This window comes from Vulpes lagopus, chromosome 2 (assembly GCF_018345385.1).
Source record: "Vulpes lagopus strain Blue_001 chromosome 2, ASM1834538v1, whole genome shotgun sequence".
NCBI classification, from domain to species: Eukaryota; Metazoa; Chordata; class Mammalia; order Carnivora; family Canidae; genus Vulpes; species Vulpes lagopus.
The window spans coordinates 167912838-167935843 of record NC_054825.1 but is presented as its reverse complement, the minus strand read 5'-3'; the positions used below and the strand labels follow the sequence as shown (position 1 = coordinate 167935843).

At 43.5% G+C, this 23006-nt stretch overlaps 1 protein-coding gene and 2 pseudogenes across 1 annotated transcript; all 3 read right to left on the bottom strand.

Moving 5' to 3' along the window:
* Positions 1-2241: 2241 nt before the first annotated feature.
* Positions 2242-14604, bottom strand: LYPD5 (LY6/PLAUR domain containing 5). The gene is given in 7 exon segments (XM_041734536.1): positions 2242-2704; positions 2896-3042; positions 3269-3445; positions 3765-3818; positions 3821-3892; positions 5722-5785; positions 14470-14604. Coding segments are annotated over 7 exon segments (909 nt in total). The 3' UTR covers positions 2242-2444.
* Positions 14605-15158: 554 nt separating this feature from the next.
* LOC121479005 lies at positions 15159-18172 on the bottom strand (annotated as a pseudogene).
* A 3410-nt stretch (positions 18173-21582) lies between these two features.
* Positions 21583-22658, bottom strand: LOC121485111 (annotated as a pseudogene).
* Between the last annotated feature and the right edge of the window lie 348 nt (positions 22659-23006).

Genomic DNA, 23006 nt, shown 5'->3' with positions numbered 1-23006 from the left:
TGTTCAATATTAGGCAAAATTGATGTATGATAGAAGCCAGAGTAGTGGCTACCTCCAGGGTAGGAGGTGCCTGTAAAGGGCTATGTGGCAGGCTTTGTGGACAGGACCAGAAATATTCTGTATCTTGATCTAGTGGAGGTTCCTCAGGTGTATACATATGGAAAAATGGCACATTGTGCATTTTACTATATGTTATATATTATATGTAATTATATACACATATCATTATATGGATATATTACAATATGTAACATTATGTACATACTACATAAGAAATAATAATATACAATACATATAATATATGACATATATCATATGAAACATGGTAGCTCCCTGCTATAAATTCTCCAATGAATTCTGTACCGGTGTGGGATCAACCAGAAAAACAGAACTAGCTGGAGATATATATTAAGCTAAGAGATTTATGGCAAGCCTTATGTGATTGTGTGGCCTGGCCAGGTGAGTTCAAAATCCATAGGGCAGGCTGTCAGAAGAGGCAGGCTGGAACTCTTGGGCATGGGCTGAAGATGCTGTCCATAGGCAGATTTCTTTTTCAGGCAGGCCTCAGCTCTGCTTTTAAGGCACTTTCAGCTGGCTGACCCAGGCCCACCTAGATGATTTTGGATAATCTCCCTGATTCACAGTCAACTGACCATGAACTACAATCACATTTACAAAATACCTTTGCATTTATGCTGAGATTAGTGTTTGAGTGACTAACTGAGACTGTATGTAGCCTAGCAAGTGGACCCATCAGATTGACCATCTCAGCTTCAAACCACATTTGCAATAAAAATCCAAAGTCTGCTTCCACACTAGAAAGATCAGTTCTTTGAAGGTAGGGACTTTTGCCTGTTTCCGTTCACTGATGAATGCCTGGAAACTAGGACGGTGTCTGGCATACTATAGGTGCTCAGTAAATGTGATGAATGAATGGATATTGACTTTCAGCTTCTACTTCTATGTCAGAATGTGTAGACATCTAGAAAACTTCTCCCCTTGACCTCACAGGAGGGTAGGAGCATCTCTGAGATGACTTGTCTTCATAAGGCTTCCCATTAAGGAAGTCAGAAGATGCAGGGATCAATTCTTGCTCTGCCACTTACTCTGAAAATCACTGCCTCTCACTGTGTCTTGGGCAACTTGTTTGCCTAATGGCAATGCAACTCCCTTTCCTGTGTGCCTTTCTGACTCATTGGGAGGATTAAGTGGGGAACAGGATGTGAAAGGACATTGTAGAGCATGTGCACAAGAGGACATACTGTGGGATTCCATGTGTGTGAAGTCCATGAGTTTATGTATGTATCCACCTGCCCTGTGTTCCTTCCTACCTCCAGACTTGTGTCCATGCTGTCTCTTCCACCTAGAAAGTCCTTCCTCCTGTTGCTCTTTGCCAAGACCTCTTTATCCTAGGGGCAGCTGAGTGGCTCAGTGGTTGAGTGTCTGCCTTTGAGTCTCACATAGGGTTCCCTCCCTCTGCCTATGTCTCTGCCTATCTCTCTGTGTCTCTCATGAATAAATAAATAAAATCTAAAAAAAAGGAGCTATTTATCCTTTAGGAGTTTGCTTATGATTCACTTCTTCCAGGATATCTTCCCCAGTCTCCACAGGTTGGTGAATTTTTCCGGGTTCAGCCTCGCCTCGAGTGCTTTTCTGTCAAATTAATCAAGACTTGCGTGTTTGGAAGGTAGAATTGCCTAGCAAATGAAGGGGTTGAGAGGCACACTCCTGGCTCTTAATTCACCAGATAATGAGCTTGAGCAAGTGGCTTCACCTCTCATTTGCTCATGGGCATCATAATAGTCCACTCACGCTGGACAGGCTATTGTGTCCCAACCAGTCCCTGTTCATCTCATTAAATTCTGACCATCACCACCTCGAAGTAGGGCTTGTCATTATTGTAGGTTTTATTTTCACCTCTGCCTTATAGGCGAAGAAGCATGTGTAGAGAGATTGAGTAGCTAGCCACAGGCTAGATGGTAGAGCTGGGATTCAAACCCATGCAGTCTGGCTCCAGAGTTTTGGTTCCTAGCTTCTAGGATATGCTGCCTCTTGAGCTTCTCATGTTGATATGAATAAAGACATTATCATAGTTCCCCGCTGGCTCCAGAAGCACAGCACAGGAAACCGGGTTGTGGGGTGCCAGGGCTTCACTGGTGCTCAGTAATAGCTATTGTCAGAATTGCTCTTCATGTGGGCAAAGATGTGGCTGTTTCTCCCCACCCTGGGATGATGGGGACCTTTCCCAATTTGTCCCAGGTCTGCTGATCAGGTATGGACAGGATGGGGGTGGGGAAGTGGGGGGTGGGTAGCAGATAGAGACAGGAGTGCAACTCCTGTTTGACAACATTTCCCAGTGAGCCACATTACAGAGGCTGAAGTTGCGAGAAGCAGGGGCATGCCTGCCCCCAGCATCCTGCTCATAAAGAGGCTGGAGGGGCTGTTTAAGGGAGAGGCACAAGGGGTCCTCCCAGAGTGCCAACCAGCAGGGGGACCATGAGGAGCAGGGCCATGATGTGGGGCGCCTGGGAAGGGATGGTGGCTGAGGCAGAGGTGAAGGGCTGGGTCACCGAGTCCTTGTTGCAGAGGTGCCCCTCACAGCAGGAGCCCTGGAGGTCGATGTTTGTCCAGGGGCTGGAGGTGCCCTTGATGGTACAAGAGGGCCGGTGGCAGGTTCTGATGTACACAGGGACTGAGAAATTGCCTGGAGGGGAGAGGGCAGCGAGGAGAGGGTTAGAATGGAGAGAGGCAGCTGCACTTGAACCTCAGAGTCACACCTCCCCCTTCAGACCAATGGCCATGTCTCCTTGTCAGGCCTGTCTAGTGACGCTACCCTCAGGCCTGCCCTGCCTTCACATCCTTTGCCCAGGCTCTGCCCTGCCCCCAGCCCCTCACCGACGGTCATTTGGCCATTGCCCTGAAAGCAGACGCTTTGGTCCTGGTGACAGCGGACTTGTCGGGACTTCTCTGGGGTGCAGTCCTCCGGGTGGATCCCCAAGCAGGCGTAGCATTCCGTGCCGCTGAGATTTGGCGGGTTGGGCGCTGGCATGAGAGCGTAGACGCACACTCAGGCAATGATTGCGACGTACGGTCGTGGGGGTTGCGCACTGCCTCGGGGCGCCCGCCTCGCCTCACAGACTAGAAAGCCTGAATCGCAGCCCGCGGGAGGAGGCGCCCAGTGGAGGCCACGCCCCTTCCCCCGCCGGGGTCGGGGCCCCTCCCAGCCCACCCGGTGCCCACCCCGTGCCCACCCCGCCCTCCGGCTCACCGGGGCTCAGATTGGGGATGGAGTCGTGGGTCATGAGGTTGGCGTTGCACAAGTCAGTCGTGCAGCCGCGCACCACCGAGTAGTCAGGCGGCAGCGCGCGGTCGTCGAACAGCGTCTGGCCCGTAGGCGGGCCGGTCCAGCAGCCCTTCTGCACCAGGGTCACTGAGGCGCGGTACCCTGGGGGCGGGAGGGGACTGGGGCCTGGGGCGCTGCTGGGTCCCAGCCTTCCTCCTCCGGGTCTCTAACCTCCTCGTCCTCTATCTCACTCTCCTCTCTCGCACTCACCTCGCCTCTCCCTGCTGCCCTTCCCTCTCCTCCTTCTCTCCCTGAAACTCCCTTCCCCTACTCCCTCTTGCCCTCCCCTGCCCCCTTCCTCCGGGCTCCCAGAGTCTCCTCCTGCCCCACCGCGCGCCCCTCTCCCACCCCAGTCTTTCTCTCTCCCCTCTTTCCTCCTCCCTCCGTCCACCTCCGCCCCTTGCCACTTCCTGTCCCTCACCAGTGTCCAGGGACAGGACAGCCTCAGAGCATCCGTGCTGACAGGAGACATTGTGAATTTCATGCCGCTGAGGTCAAAGGGCCCGAAGTAGATGTGTTGAAAGCTGTAGCATTGCTGGGCCTGGGACGCTGAGGAGAGAAGAGGGGTGGATGGGGTGAGAGGAGCTTGGGGGGGGGGGGACGTGAGCCTGGTCCAGGAACTCCCCCCACCCCCATCCTCAGCCCCCTAGCAAACGACAGCCTCGGAGCCAGGGGCTCTGCTCTGAGGGGAGCCAGGCCTTGGTGCCTAGAGAGAACTAGGGTTTGCTGCCGTGCTTGGTCACCACAGCCTCCACCTTCTGGCAGAATACTGACCTCTGTGCATCTGCCAGTCCAGTTTCCCTCCCCAAGCTGTTCTGGATCTCCACCCTCTTCCAGGAAGCCCTCTAAGATTTAAATAAAGGAGGAAGTGATTCACTCCTGCTCTGCCAGCCTCTCTGCCAAATTCAACTCAGGATGTCCAGTAGCACTAAAAGGCTGTGGGTAGAAAACAGACTCCAGCATAGGCAATGGGCTGTGCAATCTTATACTGCAAATATATGCATATAGGAAGCCCCAGTGAGACAGACACACACAAAACACTTAAAACAGTGACATAAATACAAAGTAACTAAATTGACACGGGCTTATGCAAATCTCACAAACACATACAGAGTATCCTGAGCTTCAACAGCAGAGTTCTACCATCACACATAAAAGCAGGCCTCCAGTGGAAACTCTCCCAACCTAGACATATGCAAGATCATACTAGCAGACAGAAAAATGTGTGGAACAAAACAGAAACAAAAGCAACATGCAGAGAGACCCAGGGACATAGGAAGTCATACCCAGAGAGAGACAAATATAGTCTTAAGAATCATAGACATGCAAATAATATGAGAGACCACAACTATGCAAAGTTAGAGATACAGAAAAGAGACCTACAAAAACATAAAAAAGATTTTATTTATTTGAGAGAGAGAGAACGTGAGCACAGGAGCAGGAGGAGAAACAGATGGAGAGGGAGATGCAGACTCCCCATGGAGCACAGAGCCCAGTGCTTGATCCCAGGACCCGGGGATCATGACCTGAACCAAAGGGAGATGCTTAACCAACTGAGCCACCTAGCACCCCGCCCCCCCAAGAACATACAATTTTAAACCATAGACAGATACAAGACACAGAGAGACATGGGGCACAGACACACAGAGAGACAGACACACATCAAAATACCCGAACACATGAACACAGAGATAAATACAGGCCTGCCAATCACAGGGATGTACAAACACAAAGAGACATGGATATACAGAATTATACACACATCTCTTTTACAAAGAAAGTGAAACTCAGAGAAAAACAGACCCATAAAGCATACTCTTGTTCACATATGAAATCTGTACGGAGAAACAGGCACATGCACACAGACCCAGCAGGCACATCCATGAAGACACGCACGTAACTCAAAGTGTCTTCCGTGGAAAAGCAGACAGATACACAATGGGCGGGGTGCAGGCTTAGCTTCCTCTCCCGCTCTGCTCCCAACTATGTCCTTGTCCTTATCCAAACTAGGGGAAGGGGTTGCCTGAGGATGAGGCCAAAGTTCTCAGTTCTGGAAAGAGCCCCCAGGGTTCCCCAGAAGTACCTCTGAAAGGGGAGTGGGCAAGGAGGAGGAGAGGCTGCAGGGACGGGGAGAGAGATGCCAGAGAAGATAGATGACTGATGGGAGAACAGAGAAGACGCATGAGAAGGACACAGTCTCCAGGTTGCTCCTCCACCAAGACCCAGGATCCAGCCCCCAGCCCCTCCTCCCTCAGACCTAGGAGCCCAGACCCCCAGCCCCCTCCTCCCTCAGACCCAGGAGTCCAGACCCCCAGCCCCCTCCTTCCTCAGACCCAGGAGTCTGAGGTTCTTAACACCTATCTCAAAAGTCTGAGTACCTGTTAGGTGGAACACAGCCCCAAAGAGACAGAGCAGGATGGTTCTGGGGGCTCCCATTGTCAGCTGTGGAGCTGAGCTGAGACACCCAGGACAGCTCCTCCTGCTCTGATTTCTGTCTGGCTGGTTCTCCCTGCTGAGCCCCAGGCATCCCGGCTCTCCAGCCTGCCCGGGATTCCTCCACCCCCGCCCTTCCTGGTCTCCTCCTAGGTAATCATGATGGGGCCATGATGAGTCCTTGGTGCTGAGGAGGGAGAGGGATTGGGGTCTGGATTTCCCGGTCTGAGGGAAGAGGGAGCTAGAGTCCTATAACCTGTAATTTGGGGAATTTGTTATTTGCAGTATCTCTTTCAACCCTCTTCCCCACATTGTGTTCCAGTCTGAGGTTGGTACATATGGTCTCTTTATTTCTCTTCTCTTTCTATCCTGGAACACACATTATGCATAAACTCACACACACACACCCTCCAATGCTGGGCCCATATCTCCAGACCCAGACCAACACCATCACCTCCTCCTAGAAGCCTCTTATGACCCAGGTCTCCTCCACTCATCCACCCACTCTCAGCCTCAGGCATCTCCCTGTCACCCAGCCATGGTCACCCTATCTGTCTCCCCTGTCAGGCTGAGAACTCCTCAGAGGCCTCGGGGATGTTTGCAATGTTGTATGAATGAATGAACCAATGAATATACAGAGAAGCAGAGAGAGACAGACAGACAGATGGGGAGGCAGTGACACACAGAATGCAAAGACAGTCATATCCAGTGTGGACAGATGTAACTGTAGACACCCAGACAAACCCAGACCTGAAGAGAGGCACCCTGATGAACAGGACATAATAAATATTTATTTATAAATGTTTATTAGATTACTAAATGAATGAATAGAAAAATATTGGAGGAGATAGAGACACAGGCAGAAAACCAGAGGGACACACTGTTCCCCGAGAACACGGACAGACCCGTGGGCAGGGGGGGACATACAGACGGATGCCCCCGCAGGCAGCTGGAGCTGGGGTAGAGACCCCAGTCAGCACCTCCTGACCTGTCTCACTTCTGCCTCTTGGTGGAGCTGCCTGCTGGGACCACACCCTTCACTGTGCCATGCAGGGTGGGCACCAAGCATGTGCAGAGACCTAGATTCATAGACCCACAGACGGATGGGACAGGGCTGACATAATGGCAGTGACCATTAATGGTCCCAGAGCTTCACTAAATTTTCCTTCCTGGCTACAGGCCTTTGACCTCCCTCTCCTTAGGGCATTTATTTTAGAAAACTTGGTGTTGTGAATTCTTTCTCTGTCTCTTTGAAATGTGGGTAAATCTTCTTTTAGTCTCTTAGCAGCTTTACAACCTGGAAGGCCATTCTCAGGGACCTGGGAGCCCTCCCTTCGAAAAATCATCCTCGAGGGAGATAGCACCCTGTCTCCCAGGCTCTGTGGGAGGGTAGGAGCTGAAATTGAGTAGAAGATAGTTTGCAAACACAGATGGCCTGATCTCAGAGAAAAACACCTGGAAACTCAGAAATAATAGTGTGCTGGACACATCCCATGGACCCCCCCCCCCCCCCACTGTTGAGTAGCACTCTTCCACTAGCCCATTCAGGGCTTAAAATCCTTACCATGTTTTGTTTTGGTGGAGTCAAGCTCAGTCTCTCTCCTCTATTGGGTATAGTTTGTTTGTTTTTTAAGTAGGCTCCACACCCAGCATAGAGTCCAACATGGGACTTGAACTCATGACCTGAGCCAAGATCAAGAGTCAGACACTTAACCAACTGAGCCACCCAGGTGCCCCTGCCATCCTCTTGAACGAAGTCTCCTGTGCCTGTTTAACTTTATTTGGTGCAATTTTTCTGTGACAGCAGACACCCAGGCATGGTAGACATTCACCAGATTCTGGACTCTCATAGGCATGGTCATCCTCTTGCCAAATCACGGCCTCTCCCATCAAGCATCACTTCCTCAAACCTGTTCTGCATCCAAATTAATCTTCCCACAACTCCTGTTCCTGCCCTAGGCTCTCTGCTGGGTGCTAGCCACACAGGGGCAGGGTGGAGCTAAGGGCCCCTGGAGAGCAGACACTGGCCAAGGAAGGAGGCTGGCTTTTCTGAAGCCCCTGTGGATGGTAGAGGCTTTGGAGGTGTTCACAGTAGTTCACAGTTTCAGAGATTGAGGCTTGAAGAATCATCAGACCAGCCACTTTATTGTGTGAATGTGTGTGTGTGTATGTGTGTGTGTATGACAGTGTGTAAGTGACTGTGTGAGTGTGTGGCTGTGTGTATGTGATTTTGATTCTGGGTCACCTTTAGGTACTTTTGGAGGCAGTGAGATATTAGGTGGGAAGCTCTCCATTGCAGAAGGTAATCAAGCAGAGACCTGGTGATCTAGGTCTAGGGATTTGGGCAAGGCTCTTATACCCATATGGGGCTAGACAACATGAACTCTGAGCTCCCTGTGAACCCAGGGATTTTTTTTCAGTAATAAACTTTAGTAACCAAATAATTATTTAAAAGATTGGGTGGAAACTGAGGATGTTTGCTGGTAGACATTAAGGTGCTGTTTTTAAAACTTTTTACCATTAGAGATTTTCAAACATACACGAACCTGCAAAGAACAGCATGCTCACCACTAAGACTCAAAAATTTTTAACATATCACTTGTGTTATACTTTCTTTCTTTGGTGCTTATAGGGCATTGAATTGCATTCCTGCAGTATTTTACCTTAAATATTAATTTCACTTAAAACACCATTTAAGAGTAAATGATTTTCAAAGTGTGCCTTTGGTTTATGTTCTAAGTTACAAATCTTTATGAATGTCATGAGCAGTTTCTAAAAGGGGGTCATTTGCTACCTCAAATTGAATTCCTGATGCTATGATGCCACCAAATCAGTTTTCTCTTTGCATACTGAACAGTTTCGAATTTATTTTCAATAAATGTATTTTCATAACTACCGTACGATCTACCTACAAACTACTCTACGATCCAGCAACTGCACTACTAGGTATTTACTCAAAGAATACAAAAATACAGATTTGAAGGGGTACATGCATCCTGATATTTATAGCAGCATTATCAACAATAGCCAAATCATAGGAAGAGCCCAAGTGTCCAACGACAGATCAATGGGTAAAGAAGAAGTGGTTTATATACACAATGGAATATTATTCAGCCATCAAAAAGAATGAAATCTTGCCGTTTGCAATGACATAGATGGAGCTAGGATATGTTATGCTGAATGAAATAAGTCAGTCAGAGAAAGACAAATACCATATGATCCTACTCATGTGGAATTTAAGAAAGAAAACAGATGAACATAGGGAGAGGGGGGAAAGAAAAAGGAGAGAGGTAAACAAACCATAAGAGACTCTCAACAATAGAGAACAAACTGAGGGTTGCTGGAGGGGAGGTGAGTGGGGATGGGCTAGATGGGTGATGGGTATTAAAGAGGACACTTGTGATGAGCAATGGGTGTTGTACATAAGTGATGAATCACTGAATTCAGAAACCAATATTGCACTGTATGTTAATGAACAAAATTTAAATAAAAATGTATTCTCAGGGGACACTTTGGTGGCTCAGTGGTTGAGCGACTGCCTTTGGCTCAGGGTGTGATCCTGGGGTTCTGAAATCGAGTCCCACATTAGGCTCCCCAGGAGGAGCCTGCTTCTCCCTCTGCCTATGTCTCTGTCTCTCATGAATAAATAAAATCTTTTTAAAAATGTATTTTCGGTATATTTGATATTTACTAGAAGTTGAAAGGTAATTGTAGAGTGCTTGAATGATATTTAAAAATTCAGCAGTATACGGGTGTCTGCCTGGCTCAGTTGACAGAGCGTGCAACTCTTGATCTCAGGGTTGTAAGCTCAAGCCCTATGTTGGGTGTAGAGATTACTTTAAAAATATAATCTTTAAAAAAATTAGTAGTATAGCAGAAATTTTTGCTGCATTATTCATTGACCAGTTGGATTTGTTCCTCCAAGGAGAGAGAAGGGGAGACGAATCAGGAGGTGGTACCTTAGAGTCTCTGATCCAGCCCCCAGCTGCCTACTCGATCATCTGTCCTCAACTACCTGATGTTTGAGTGTCTGCAGGTTCTGTTTGAATGCCTTAAGGATGTTTTCAAGATCTCCTATTGTATTCCATAAGCTTCCATGAACCTTTCAATTTTCATGCACATACAAATACTTGACCTCTCAAATGATTTTCCCCTCAGATTTGGTTTGTGCAGCAGTTTAGTAAATGTATCATTGTCTGTCTCCCCAAAGTGAACAAAATTCTCTAACGTGTTTACACACAGGAATAGGTACTGTCCTGAAATCTGCCTATCTAGCAATAATTTTTAACTGATTTGTTAACTACAAGCAGGCTTTGTAGCCAAAATAATGGAGAAATACCCTAGCGTTCTTACTTTATTCAAAATGATTCCATGAATGAAACATGCTATGATTATAAGATTATTTAAATGCCATTCCCTAGATAATATGTAACACTACATGCGGCCAATCTTTTTTTTAAAAAAAGATGTATTTATTTGTTTATTTATTTGAGAATGAAAGAGAGAGATAGGACGTGTGCATGTGAGCAGGGCTGGGGGTGGGGGTGCAGTGGGAAAGAATCTCAAGCAGACTTCCCGCTGAGCACAGAACCCAACACGGGGCTGAAAGTGGGGCTCAATCTCATGACTCTGAGATCATGACCTGAGCTGAAATCAAGAGTCAGAAGCCCAACTGACTGAGCCACCCAGGCACCCCTAAGGCCAGTCTTTATTTCTGCATAAATATTTTCTCATAAGTTATCAGAATTGTGGAGTTTTGCTCTGGAGCCCTAGTCATTGCCTTGTCAAAAACGGAATTATGTACATTGTGTGCCAATATTTTCTTTTGTTTTTTTTTTTTAAACCTTATTTTTTTTTTTAATTTTTATTTATTTATTTATGATAGTCACACAGAGAGAGAGAGAGGCAGAGACATAGGCAGAGGGAAAAGCAGGCTCCATGCACCGGGAGCCCGATGTGGGATTCGATCCCGGGTCTCCAGGATCGCGCCCTGGGCCAAAGGCAGGCACCAAACCGCTGCACCACCCAGGGATCCCGCCAATATTTCCTTTTGTTATTTCACACAGATGCTGCCTGGAGCATTGATATATATATATAGATTTTTTGTACCTGATCTTATTTTTTATAGTTCAGCAGTGTCAAGTATAGTATTCATACAGTTGTGCAACCCATCTCCTGGACTTTTTCATTGTGCAACCTGAAACTCTAGGCTCTGTTTTTGGGACTACCTTCATCCTGATATGAGTATGTCCCTATTCTTACCTAAATTGAGGGAAGGGGTTGCCTAAGGATTGCCAAATTAAATGTTGGATACAGTATTGTTAACTGTAAGTATCCACCACCCTCTCTACACATTATCTTTTTTTTTTTAGCTTTTTTAAAAAAAGATTTATTTATTTATGAGAGAGAGAGAGAGAGAGGCAGAGACACAGGCAGAGGGAGAAGCAGGCTCCATGCAGGGAGCCCGACGTGGGACTTGATCCTGGGACTCCAGGATCACATCCTGGGCCAAAGGCAGGCGCCAAACCGCTGAGCCACCCAGGGATCCCCACCCTCCTTTTTTTCTTTTTTTTTTAACAATAGGCTCCATGCCTAGTGTGGAGCACAATGGGTGGGTTTCAGCTCACAAAAGATCAAGACCTCAGCCAAAATCAACAGTTTTTTTTCTTTTGAGTACAAATGATTTTTGCACATTTTACTCTGTCAATATGCTGACAGTATACAAATCAAAAGTAATAAGTAATTTGAAATTATCTCTTACATTTACTTAGCATACAGCAGGTATTGGATGAGATGCTGCAAGCATGTTATATTACTTCTTTTTTTAAATTTATTTTTTATTGGTGTTCAATTTGCCAACATATAGAATAACACCCAGTGCTCATCCCATCAAGTGCCCCCCTCAGTGCCTGTCACCCAGTCACCCCCACACCCCCGCCCCCCCGCCTCCCCTTACACCACCCCTAGTTCGTTTCCCAGAGTTAGGAGTCTCTCATGTTCTGTCTCCCTTTATAATATTTCCCACTCATTTTCTCCCCTTTCCCCTTTATTCCCTTTCACTATTTTTTATATTCCCCAAATGAATGAGACCATATAATGTTTGTCCTTTTTTAAAGATTTTATTTATTTATTCATGAGAGATGCACACACAGAGAGAGGCAGCGACATAGGCAGAGGGAGAAACAGGCTCCATGCAGGGAGCCCGATATGGGACTCGATCCCGGGTCCCCAGGAGCACATCCTGAGTCAAAGGCAGATGCTCAACCCCTGAGCCATCCAGGCATCCCAGAAATCAAGAGTTGGTGCTCAACTGACTGAGCCACCTAGGTGCCCTTACACATTCTCTTTTTCAAGTGTATTTTTTCCATCTCCAGAGAAACAAAGATTAATTATAGGATACATTGAGATGAAATAAAGTTACCCGAATCTGATAATTTATTCCCTGGTTGGAAGAATTTGTGTGAAGTGATGTTTCTGTCTACCACTATGTCTTTCAAAAGTTAAAATTTCTTGGGCAGCCCTGGTGGCTCAGCGGTTTAGCGCTGCCTTCAGTCCAGGGAGTGATCCTGGAGAACTGAAATGGAGTCCAAGTCAGGCTCCTTTGCATGGAGCCTGCTTCTCCCTCTGCCTGTGTCTCTGCCTCTCACTCTGTGTCTCTCATGAATAAATAAATGAAATCTAAAAAAAAAAAAAAGTTAAAATTTATTGGGGTGCCTGAGTGGCTCAGTCGGTTAAGCGTTAGGTCTTGATCTCAGGTTCCTGAGTTTGAGCCCATTGTTGGAGTCTACGTGGAATGTGGAGCCTGCTTTAAAAAAAGAAGTTAAAATTTCATATTTAAAGTGAATAATTCTTGGGCAACCCTCTTGGGCCGCCTCCCTTTTTGGGGGCTTTGTACTATGACTCAATAAACTTTACTATCACTCAATAGACTTTGCTTTGCTGCCCACTAGAAAAAAATGAACAATTTTTAAGATTTTAAGTGTTTAATATTCAAATGCTGACATTTTGAGAACCTAAATTTAGGAGTCTGATATCCGAATTAGATGGTTGGATTGGCAAAAAAAAGTGTATTAATGAAAGGATTCTTCACTTACCCTCTTCCACTCATTTCTTAAAATTTTTCCTTCACAGTTTACATAGAGTAGAGAGTAAATTCATGTCAATCATTAATGATTTTGGATTCAGCTATATTCTGCTGAAATAACCACTGTGGAAATTTTTTTCTCCTGCTACCTTATTTTTTGAAAAAAATTATTCAATTATTTAATTAGTTCAATTAGCTATTAAAGCAAAGAGCTTTCTGTTTTCTTTTTTTTCCTCTTTCTCTCTCTCTTTAAAGATTTTATTTATTCATGAGAGATACAGAGAGAGGCAGAGACATAGGCAGAGGGAGAAGCAGGCTCCACGCAGGAAGCCCGATGTGAGCCTTGATCCCAGGACTGCAGGATCACGCTCTGAGCCAAAGGCAGACGCTCAACCACTGAACCACCCAGGCATCCCGAGCTTTCTATTTTCTAATCCTGAATATGTTTCCTTCTTGATAGATGTCAAAGAGGGTTAACATTTTACTCTAGAATCTTAACATCTTAAAATAATATGGAGATGACAAGTCATTAAAATTTAATAATAGTTAATTTCTATGCTGATGAAATTGTTAAAGCAATAATAAACAACTGCTATAATAATATAATCAACAGACTGTTGAGTAATACTCAATTTCCACCCACGTACATTCTTTGTGGATTACTAAGGGTAATTGAGCATTAATTATTATATAGTGATTCATGCCAAGTGAAAGGATTTGTGGACTTAAATTTGGAACTCAATAATTCTATTCTGGTACAGTCAATAATTAGAAAATATGAACTGTAATATAAAATATTAAATGCATCCAAAGCATAGACACCAAGAAGGTTTTTTTTTTTTTCTCATTAAACTTTTGTTTTAATGAGTCTCAAAATTCTGTGGCAGATTTTTGATCCAGTTGTCTACATTGAAAAGTACTCTTAGGGTTCCTTGGGTGGCTCAGTCAGTTGATTGACAGATTCTCGGTTTCAGCTCAGGTGGTGATCTCAGGGTCGTGAGACTGAGTTCTGGGTTGGGCTCCATTCTCAGCGGGGAGATTCTCCTTCTCTCTCTGCCCCTCCCACTCATGCTCTCTCTCTCTCTCTCTAAAATAAATAAATAAAATATTTTTTAAAAAATAAAAATTCCTTTATAAACAATACTGATTTTTAAAAACTAATAACCTAAGAGGCACCTGGATGGCTCAAGTTGGTTAAACCTCTGACTCTTGATTTCCACGCAGATGGTGATCTCAGGTTTGTGGGATCCAGCCCTTCAACGGGCCCCACACTCAGCGAGGAGTCTACTACTTTCTTTCTCCCTCTCCCTCCACCCCTCTCCACTTTTTAAAATAAATAAAGAAATAAATCTTTAGAAAACTAATAATTTAAAACTGTCATATGCACACACAAAAACCAAATGGCCCACAAAAAATTCTCCTTTCCTTCTGAGGTTCTCAAGATGCAATGTTATCATTAACTAGTCTTTTACCGTTAAACTTAAATGGCCACTTGACACAAATAGTTCTGAGATCATTCTTCCACCAATGATTAGGATGGGGGTGGCAAGAATTGGGGATAATATTCATTTAGACTTCTGAGCTTTCTGGGCAGACTTGATGACCTTACCAGCTCCAGCTGTCTTCCTGCCACTGCTTTGATGACACCCACAGCAACCTTCTGTCTTATGTCATAAACAGCAAAACAGCCCAGAGGAGGATCATCATAGAAGCTCTTAACATGCATAGGCTTGTGAGGAACCATATGAACTATGACAGCATCACTAGATTTCAAGAACTTGGGACAATTTTCTAGCTTTTTTTTTTTCCAGAATAACGATCAATCTTCTTCAACTCAGCAAACTTGCAAGCAATGTGACTCTGTGACAGTCCAGCACAAGTGCATATCCAGCACGGTTCAGGATAATCACCTGCTGCTTCCATTGGTGGGTCATTTTTTTTTTGTGGGTCATTTTTGCTGTCACCAGCCACATTGCCACAACGAACATTTTTGACAGATATGTTACTGGCATTTTAGCCCATGTTGTTCCCAGGAAGAGCCTCACTCAAAGCTTCATGCATTTTAACACATTTGACCTCATTTGTAACATTGACTGGAGCAAAGGTGACCACCATGCTGGATTTAAGAACACCAGTCTCCACTCAGCCCATAGGGAACAGTACCAATACACCAATTTTGTAGACATCCTGGAGGGGTAGACACAAGGACTTGTCAGTTGGACGAGTTGATGGCAGAATGCAATGCAGAGCTTCAAGCAGTGTGATTCCCCTAGCATTCCCATCTTTACAGGTGACTTTCTATCCTTCAAACCAAGGCGTGTTTGCACTTGGCTCTAGCATGTTGTCACCATTCCAACCAGAAATTGGCACATACACTACTGTGTTGGGATTGCATCCAATTTTCTTAATATAGGTACTGACTTCCTTAACAATTTCCTCAGATCTATTCTGGATGTTGTGTGGCTCAGTGGAATCCATTTTGTTAACACCAACAATTAGTTGTGTCACACCCAGCATGTAAGCCAGAAGGGCATGCTCATGGGTCTGTCTCTTATTGGAGATACCTGCTTCAAATTCATCAACAACAGTAGCAACAATCAGGACAGCACCATCAGCCTGAGATGTATCTATAATCATGTGTGTTTTTTTTAAGAGATTTATTTATTTATTCATGAGAGATGCAGAGAGAGAGGCAGAGACACAGGCAGAGGGAGAAGCAGGCTCCACACAGGGAGCCCGAAGCAGGACTCAATCCTGGGATTCCAGGACCACGCCCTGGGCCAAAGGCAGGCGCCAAACAGCTGGCCACCGAGGGATCCCCTGCAATCATGGTTTTGATAAAGTCTCTGTGTCCTGAGGAATCAATGATGACCACATATTACTTTGCTGGTCTCGAATTTCCACAGGGAGATATCAATGGTTCGAGTTCATTTTCAGCTTTCAGTTTATCCAAGATCCAGGTATACTTGAAGGAGCCCTTTCTCATCCCAGCATCTTCCTTTTCAAAATTTTCAATAGTTTTTTTTTTTTTTATCAATCCTACCACAATTGTAGATAAGATGACCAATAGTGATAGACTTTCCCAAATCTAAGTGTCCAGTGACAACGATGTTGACATGAGTCATTTCCTTTTCCATTTTGGTTTAGGTTTAGTGGTGTTTTTCATGACACCTGTGTTCTGGGGGCAAACCTATTGTGGAAGAAAGGTGATATTTTTTAAAAGATGTTCTGCACATCAGGTGAAAAGCAAATCCTAGTGCAGAAGCACAGGCTATTTTAGACAATATGAGATCAATGAGGTCTTCCCATTTTCTTTCTTTCTCTTTTGTATTTTTTAAAATATGTTTTTATTAATTTTTAAATTCTTTTTATTGAGGTTTAATTGACATGTATAATATTAATTGCAGTTGTAAAATGTAATGACTCGGTATTTGTGTATATTGCTGATGATCACCACAATGATCACCATGATAAGTCCAGTTTACCTGTGTCCCTATAAAGGGTCCTTACATTTTCAAACTGATTTGGAAGAGGAATAGTAGCAATCAACCTTGTTGGATCAAGACACTTTGCTGCCATCTGCTGGTTTATAAATGCTGGTAAATTATAATTTACTTTGCAGTCAGCAAAAGAGTAAGATAATACACAAATATTTACAATTTTTTTTCCAAAGTAATAAAGATGTTTGTGATATGAATGGCACCTCCTTAGGTATAGTGCTCTTGTGCATTGTCCAACATGAACAACTGTACATGGTGACTGTGGAAAGCCACACACAAATGGGGCAGGTGTGGGAGGAGGATTGGTTCATAACAAAGTGGAAGACAAAGCTTCTAGGAAGCGATCCACAGCCAGGAGGAGAAGGACTTGGGAATTAAATAAAAGAAAATTTTATGGCCATCTAAAGGGATGTTTGAGGTCAGGGGTAGGCAATCAAAGTGGAAGGAGTTGTTGGAAGGTGATCAGGTGTGAGAAAGGGACTAGGCTCTACCCTGCATTTACTGTGTGTTCTCAAGAGAAACCTTCTTCTTCCCTGAGTTCTTTTGCTCCCTTCAGATGTGAGGAAGGGCAGGAATTTCTGTACTCTGGGAGCCCTGCCCTCTTTGACCTTCCAGGTTCCTGAGAACTAATGAGACTGAGGTTTCCAGGAATGGGTCAGAATGAAGAGTGGGATCATAGTTTCTAATTGTAGGAGGTGATATGGTTGAACTTCAGGGAGGACTTGGCTATATTTTGGCCACACCAGTGTATACACCCACCCGCAACCTGCACTGGTGGGGGGAGGGACCAGAGGATCTCAGGTGAGTGCTAGGAAGAACACTCAGAAGAGTCTCCCTGGACCCCTGAGTTCCTCCATTTCTATCCACAACTATCTATCTATCTATCTATCTATCTATCTATCTATCTATCTATCTATCATATATCATCTATTTATGAGAGAGAGGAAGAGAGAGAGAGTGCACAGTGGGGGAGTGAGAGGGAGAAGCAGACTCCCCGCTGAGCAGAGAGCCAATCACAGGGCTCTATTCCAAGACCCTAAGATCATGACCTGAGCCAAAGGCAGATGCCCAACCAACAGAGCCACCCAGACGCCCCTATCCACAATCTTCTGAATGTGCCAATATCCCTCTGTATTCCAAACTTCTCTACCTTTTCCAAGGATCTCCTTCTCTGCCCTTCCACCTCTCACCCATCATAGATTACCTCACTCCCCGTCATCCTCCTCCTCAGGCACAACCTTCTTCCTCCTACTTCTCTTTCACTTCTAGAAATATTTTCCCAGCCTTGCTTTTCACTCCCACCCACTTCCTTTCATCTCTTTCTCTTTGCTTCCTTCCAGCTTCCAACTCTCTCCAAGCTGACCTTCCCTTGCCTCTCATTTCCTGGCCCTTCTTTCCTGAGTCCATTCTACTGCCCGTTGCCTGAGGTTGCCAGATAAAATATAGGATGCGAATTTAAATGTGTATTTCTGGTAAGCAGTGGATAATTTTTAGTAGAAGTAGGTCCCAAATATTTTATGGTGCATACTTACCTAATTATCTAAAATTCAAATTTTATTAGGTGTCCTTTTTTTTTAAGATTTTATTTTTTAAAAGTAATCCCTACACCCAACGTGGGGCTCAAACTTACAACCCCAAGATTATAAATCACATGCTCTACTGACTGAGCCAGCCAAGTGCCCCAGTGTCCTGTATTTTTATGTGCTCTATCTGGCAAGTCTACTCTTGTCTCTCCCTGACTTCTCTGGCCATGTTCATTGCATCCACGCTGGTCTCCTTGGAGACCTTGTAGCTCTCAGGCAGGCAGTCCATTGCTCCCCCACCGCCTCCAACTCCAACCAGCTTAGCTCCTCACCAGCCACTCTGGGCCTCCTCAAAACCTATCAACAAAACTGAGACAGTGCAGGGGACCTACAGGACATCGCATAACTCTGTAGCCATTATTGGTTCTGTTTGGTTGCTACCAGGGCATATTCATTTATGAATCTATCTATCTATCTATCTATCTATCTATCTATCTATCTATCTATCTATCATCGGTTTATAGATATCGGTTAGTTATGGGTTTATTCCATCAATGTATTTGTTTATCCTTAGGTCTTTACGATGGTGACTTAATTAGTGTAGCTCTAGAATAAGTCTTGAAATAAAGTGGTATAAGTCTTCCTCCTTTTTCTTAAAGATCGTCAGGGCTACTCTAAGCCTTTCTATATAAATTTTAGAATTATCTTGTCAATTTATATTTTAAAAAGCTGGCTGGCATTTTTATTAGAATTGTGTTGAATCTATAGATTCATTTGGGGGAGCACTGACAGGTCAACAATACAGAGTCTTCCTATCCATGAATATGATATATCTGTCCATTTATTTATGTCTTCAATTTTTCAAAGCCAGTATTTTATAGCATTTGCTGTAGGTCTTGCCTATCTTCCGTTAGTTTTAATGTTTTTAAAATTCAATTATAATTGACATACACTGTGATACTAGTTTCAGGTGTGCAAGATAGTGTTCAGTGTTTTTTCTTCCGTTAGTTTTAATGTTTTTAAAATTCAATTATAATTGACATACACTGTGATACTAGTTTCAGGTGTGCAAGATAGTGTTCAGTGTTTTTATGCATTATGAAATGATCACCGCAATTGGTCTGTTACCCTCTGTCACCAAAGTTATTACAATATTATTGACTATATTTTCTGTGCTGTACATTACATTCCTCTGACTTATTTTATAACTGTAAATTTGTACTCTTAATCTCTTTCATCTATTTCAATCCCCTCTTTTCCCTGCCCTGTCCTTTGGCAACTACTAGCTTGTTCTCTGTATTTGAGTCTTTCTGTTTTGTTTGTTTGTTTTATTTTTAGATTCCACATTTAAGTGAAATAAGATAATATTTGTCTTTTTCTCTCTGACTTATTTGACATAGCATACTACCGTGTAGGTCCATTATGTAGTCACAAAGGCAAGATTTCATTTTTAAGGGTTGAGTAATATTCCATTATATATATATTTAGAAGTTATATATATATAAATTCTTTATCCATTTATCCATCATAGTCACAAAGGCAAGATTTCATTTTTTTCGTTTTTAAGGGTTGAGTAATATTCCATAATATTTAGAAGTTATATATATAACTTCTTTATCCATTTATCCATCGATGGACACTTAGATGCTTCCATATCTTGGCTATTGTAAATAATGCAGCAATTAACTTAGGGGTACATATATCTTTCCAACTTAGTGTTTTGTTTTCTTTGGGTAAGTACCCAGAAGTGGAATTGCTAGATTGTGTGGTAATTCTTTTTTTTTTTTTTCTTTTTTTTTTTTTGTCATTGCATGGTAATTAGATTTAAAAGAATTTTTTTTTGAGGAAACTTCATACTGTTTTTCATAGTGGCTGCACACATTTACATTAATTTACTATTATGACCCATTGTGCATGAAGGTTCCCTTTTTTCCACATCCTTGCCAACACTTGCTATTTCTTGTCTTTTTGATACTAGCCATTCTGACAGATGTGAGGTCGTATCTTACCACGGTTTTCATTTGCATTCCCCTGATCATAAGTGAGGTTGAGCATCTTTTGATATGCCCAGATACTTTCTCTGGAACGATGTCTATTCAGGTCCTCCGCCCAGGTGGTTTGTTTTAGACATTGAGTTGTATGAGTTCTTTATATATTTTGAGTATCAACTTCTTGGATATATCATTTGCAAGTATCTTTCCCATTTAATAGGTTGCTTTTTCTTTTCTTTTCTTTTTTCTAAAGATTTATTTATTTATTCATGAGAGAGGCAGAGACACAGACAGAGGGAGAAGCAAGCTCCTCTTGGGGAGCCTGGTGCAGGACTGGACCCCAGAAACCAGGGATCATGCCCTGAGCAGAAGGCAGACACTCAACCACTGAGCCACCCAGGCGTCCCTCTTTTCCTTTTTCTTATCCATTACCTTCCAAACTTCCACCTCCACCTCCTCCTGTTCCTTCATCTCAGTCTCCTGTCTTTTCCTCCTGTAATACAGGCTTTGTCTGTTGTTGCCTTTCAGCCCTCTAAAAGAAGTGAAGGAGCAGGCAGTGGGTTGGGCATTGGTTCTGGTGCTTGTGCTTGGGGAGGAGTGGATTTCGGATTTCTGGCATCTGCCTGGCCTTCTATCCCCCTCTTCATGATTTTGACTATTGGGAAGTGGGGGGTCTGGCCAGGTGAGTAAAATTTTCATCTATCCTTATCTCTCTGGACCAGTAGGTTGCTTTTTCATTTTGTTGATGGTTTCCTTCACTGTGCAAAAGCTTTTTAGTTTGCTGTAGTCCCATTTGTTTTTGCTTTTGTTGCCCTTATATGGGGAAACACCAAAAAAATATTGCTTAGCGGCACCTGTGTGGCTCAGTGGTTGAGCATCTGCCTTTGGCTCAGGTCATGATCTTGGGGTCCTGGGACATGGATCCTTTTTTAAAAGATTTTATTTATGTATTCATCAGAGACAGATACAGAGAGAGAGAGAAAGAGAGAGAGAGAGAGATGAATAAATGTCTCTCATTTGTTTATTCATGAGAGACAGAGAGAGAGGGAAAAGCAGGCTCCATGCAGGGAGCCCCATGTGGTACTCAATACCGGGACTCCAAGATCACACCCTAGGCTGAAGGCAGGCACTAAACCGCTGAGCCACCCAGGTTCCTCCAAGATATGAGTATTTTAACAAGAAAAAATATTTTTTTTAATTACAGCAGACATAGAAGGCTATTAGACCCCAATAGCATGACCAAACCCTTCTTTCGTGGCATTTATGTAGTTCTGATACAGGTCTAAAATATGTTAATAAAGAATTACTAAATATTATCCTTTTTGCTTAACAAAGTTCTAAATTAAAGTCAAGAAGTGAATATTTTGAATTAACATAATGTAAGCAATGCTTCATAGGTTAGATTTGAAACAAAGGATTATATGGAATAGTAGAGAATCATGATATCATGAAAATAAAGGCTATTTTCCCAAGTTTTATTGTGAAAAAATTTAAAGGTACAAAGCTTTTGAAATATTAGTTCAATGATTGTCTATATATCTACCATCTAGACAGAAATTATTAGTATTTGTCATATTTGTTTACCTGTGTTTCTACATCATTTAGCTTTTGATGCATAACAAACTGCAAATAAAACTTAGTGGCTTAAAACAACAAGCATTTTATGTTTTATTTTTTTTATTTTAATTTTTTTCCCTAGGCAAAGAACTTTATTAACCTTGTTTCAAACTTTATTCCCAGGCTTCTTCAGCTTAATTAGCTGCAAAGAATGAATTGTGTATAAGCAAAAACTGAAAAGAGCTGCAGTGTCCAAGGGGCTTGGGCTTAAAAATATTAGAGATCTAGATTTTATCAGATCCATGAACAAAATCTTAAAAAGCAGTCATAATATAAAATAGCAGCTCCCAGTAACTTCTTCAAGTTTTATCTTCTTCAGAAGTTGACTCAATTCAGTTTGCTTCATTCTTGGAAGCTTCATCAAAATTCTCCACAAGAGATGAAAGTGGAGGGTATTATGCTGAGTGAAATAAGTCAATCAGAGAAGGACAAACATTATATGGTCTATTCATTTGGGGAATATAACAAATAGTGAAAGGGAATAAAGGGGAAAGGAGAGAAAATGAGTGAAAATATCAGGTTGGATGACAGAACATGAGAGACTCCTAACTCCAGGAAGTGAACAAGGGGTAGTGGAAAGGGAGGTGGGTGGGGGGTTGGGGTAACTGGGAGATGGGCACTGAGGGGGGCACTTGACAGGATGAGCACTGGGTGATATGATATATGTTGGCAAATTGAACTCCAATTAAAAATTTTTTTAAAAAAGGAAAAAAATTCTCCACAAGATCTGGAACTTCATCATCATCCTCCTCTCCGGTAGCAAGTGGTGCTTCTCCATCCACAGATTGTTTGGGCAGAGCTTCAGCCAGTCTCCTTAAACAAGTCAGACTGTCTGCACCAAGCTGGTTTAAGATACTGAATAGCATTTCTGTCAGCTGCTTTGTCTCAGCATGGCCTGTAATGGTGAAAGTGTTCACTGCCAGCGATGCCTGAACTTTAGGGTTGTTAAAGTGGATCACTGTTCCTTGGCTTGTGAACACATTCACTTCTTCAATACCAGAGATATTGTTTACCCCTAACTTCTTTAAGGAGAACTGAAGTTTTTTTATCATCTGCTGTAGCTGTTCTATGAACCACCTTCTTTTGGCGAGCAGTTCCTTTTCCACCAATGCGCACTTGTGCTTGCAGTTTGGCGAGTTTCTCCTGGTTCGTGATAGTTTCTTTCATCTTGTTGGAGTGGAAATGGGACCACGCTGGGGAATAGGGTTGGTGCTCAGGGGGTCTCTGGCAGACCAGCTGAGATTAGATGCACACACACGGGGATGCAAGATGGCAGCTCCATTTTATGTTTTAGTATGCATTGACTTGATCCATCTCTCCTACGATCTATCATGTGTCTATGGTCAGCTGGTGGATCCAATGGTGGCTGGATGATCTAAGCTGACCTCAGTTACAAGACTAGTACTTGGCTGGCTGTCATCCAGGCCTAGTTATCCTCTAGATGGTCTTTCAACCTTCAGCAGGTTAGACAGGACTTCTTTCATATGGGAGTGCCAAGGTTCCAAAGGGTAGCAA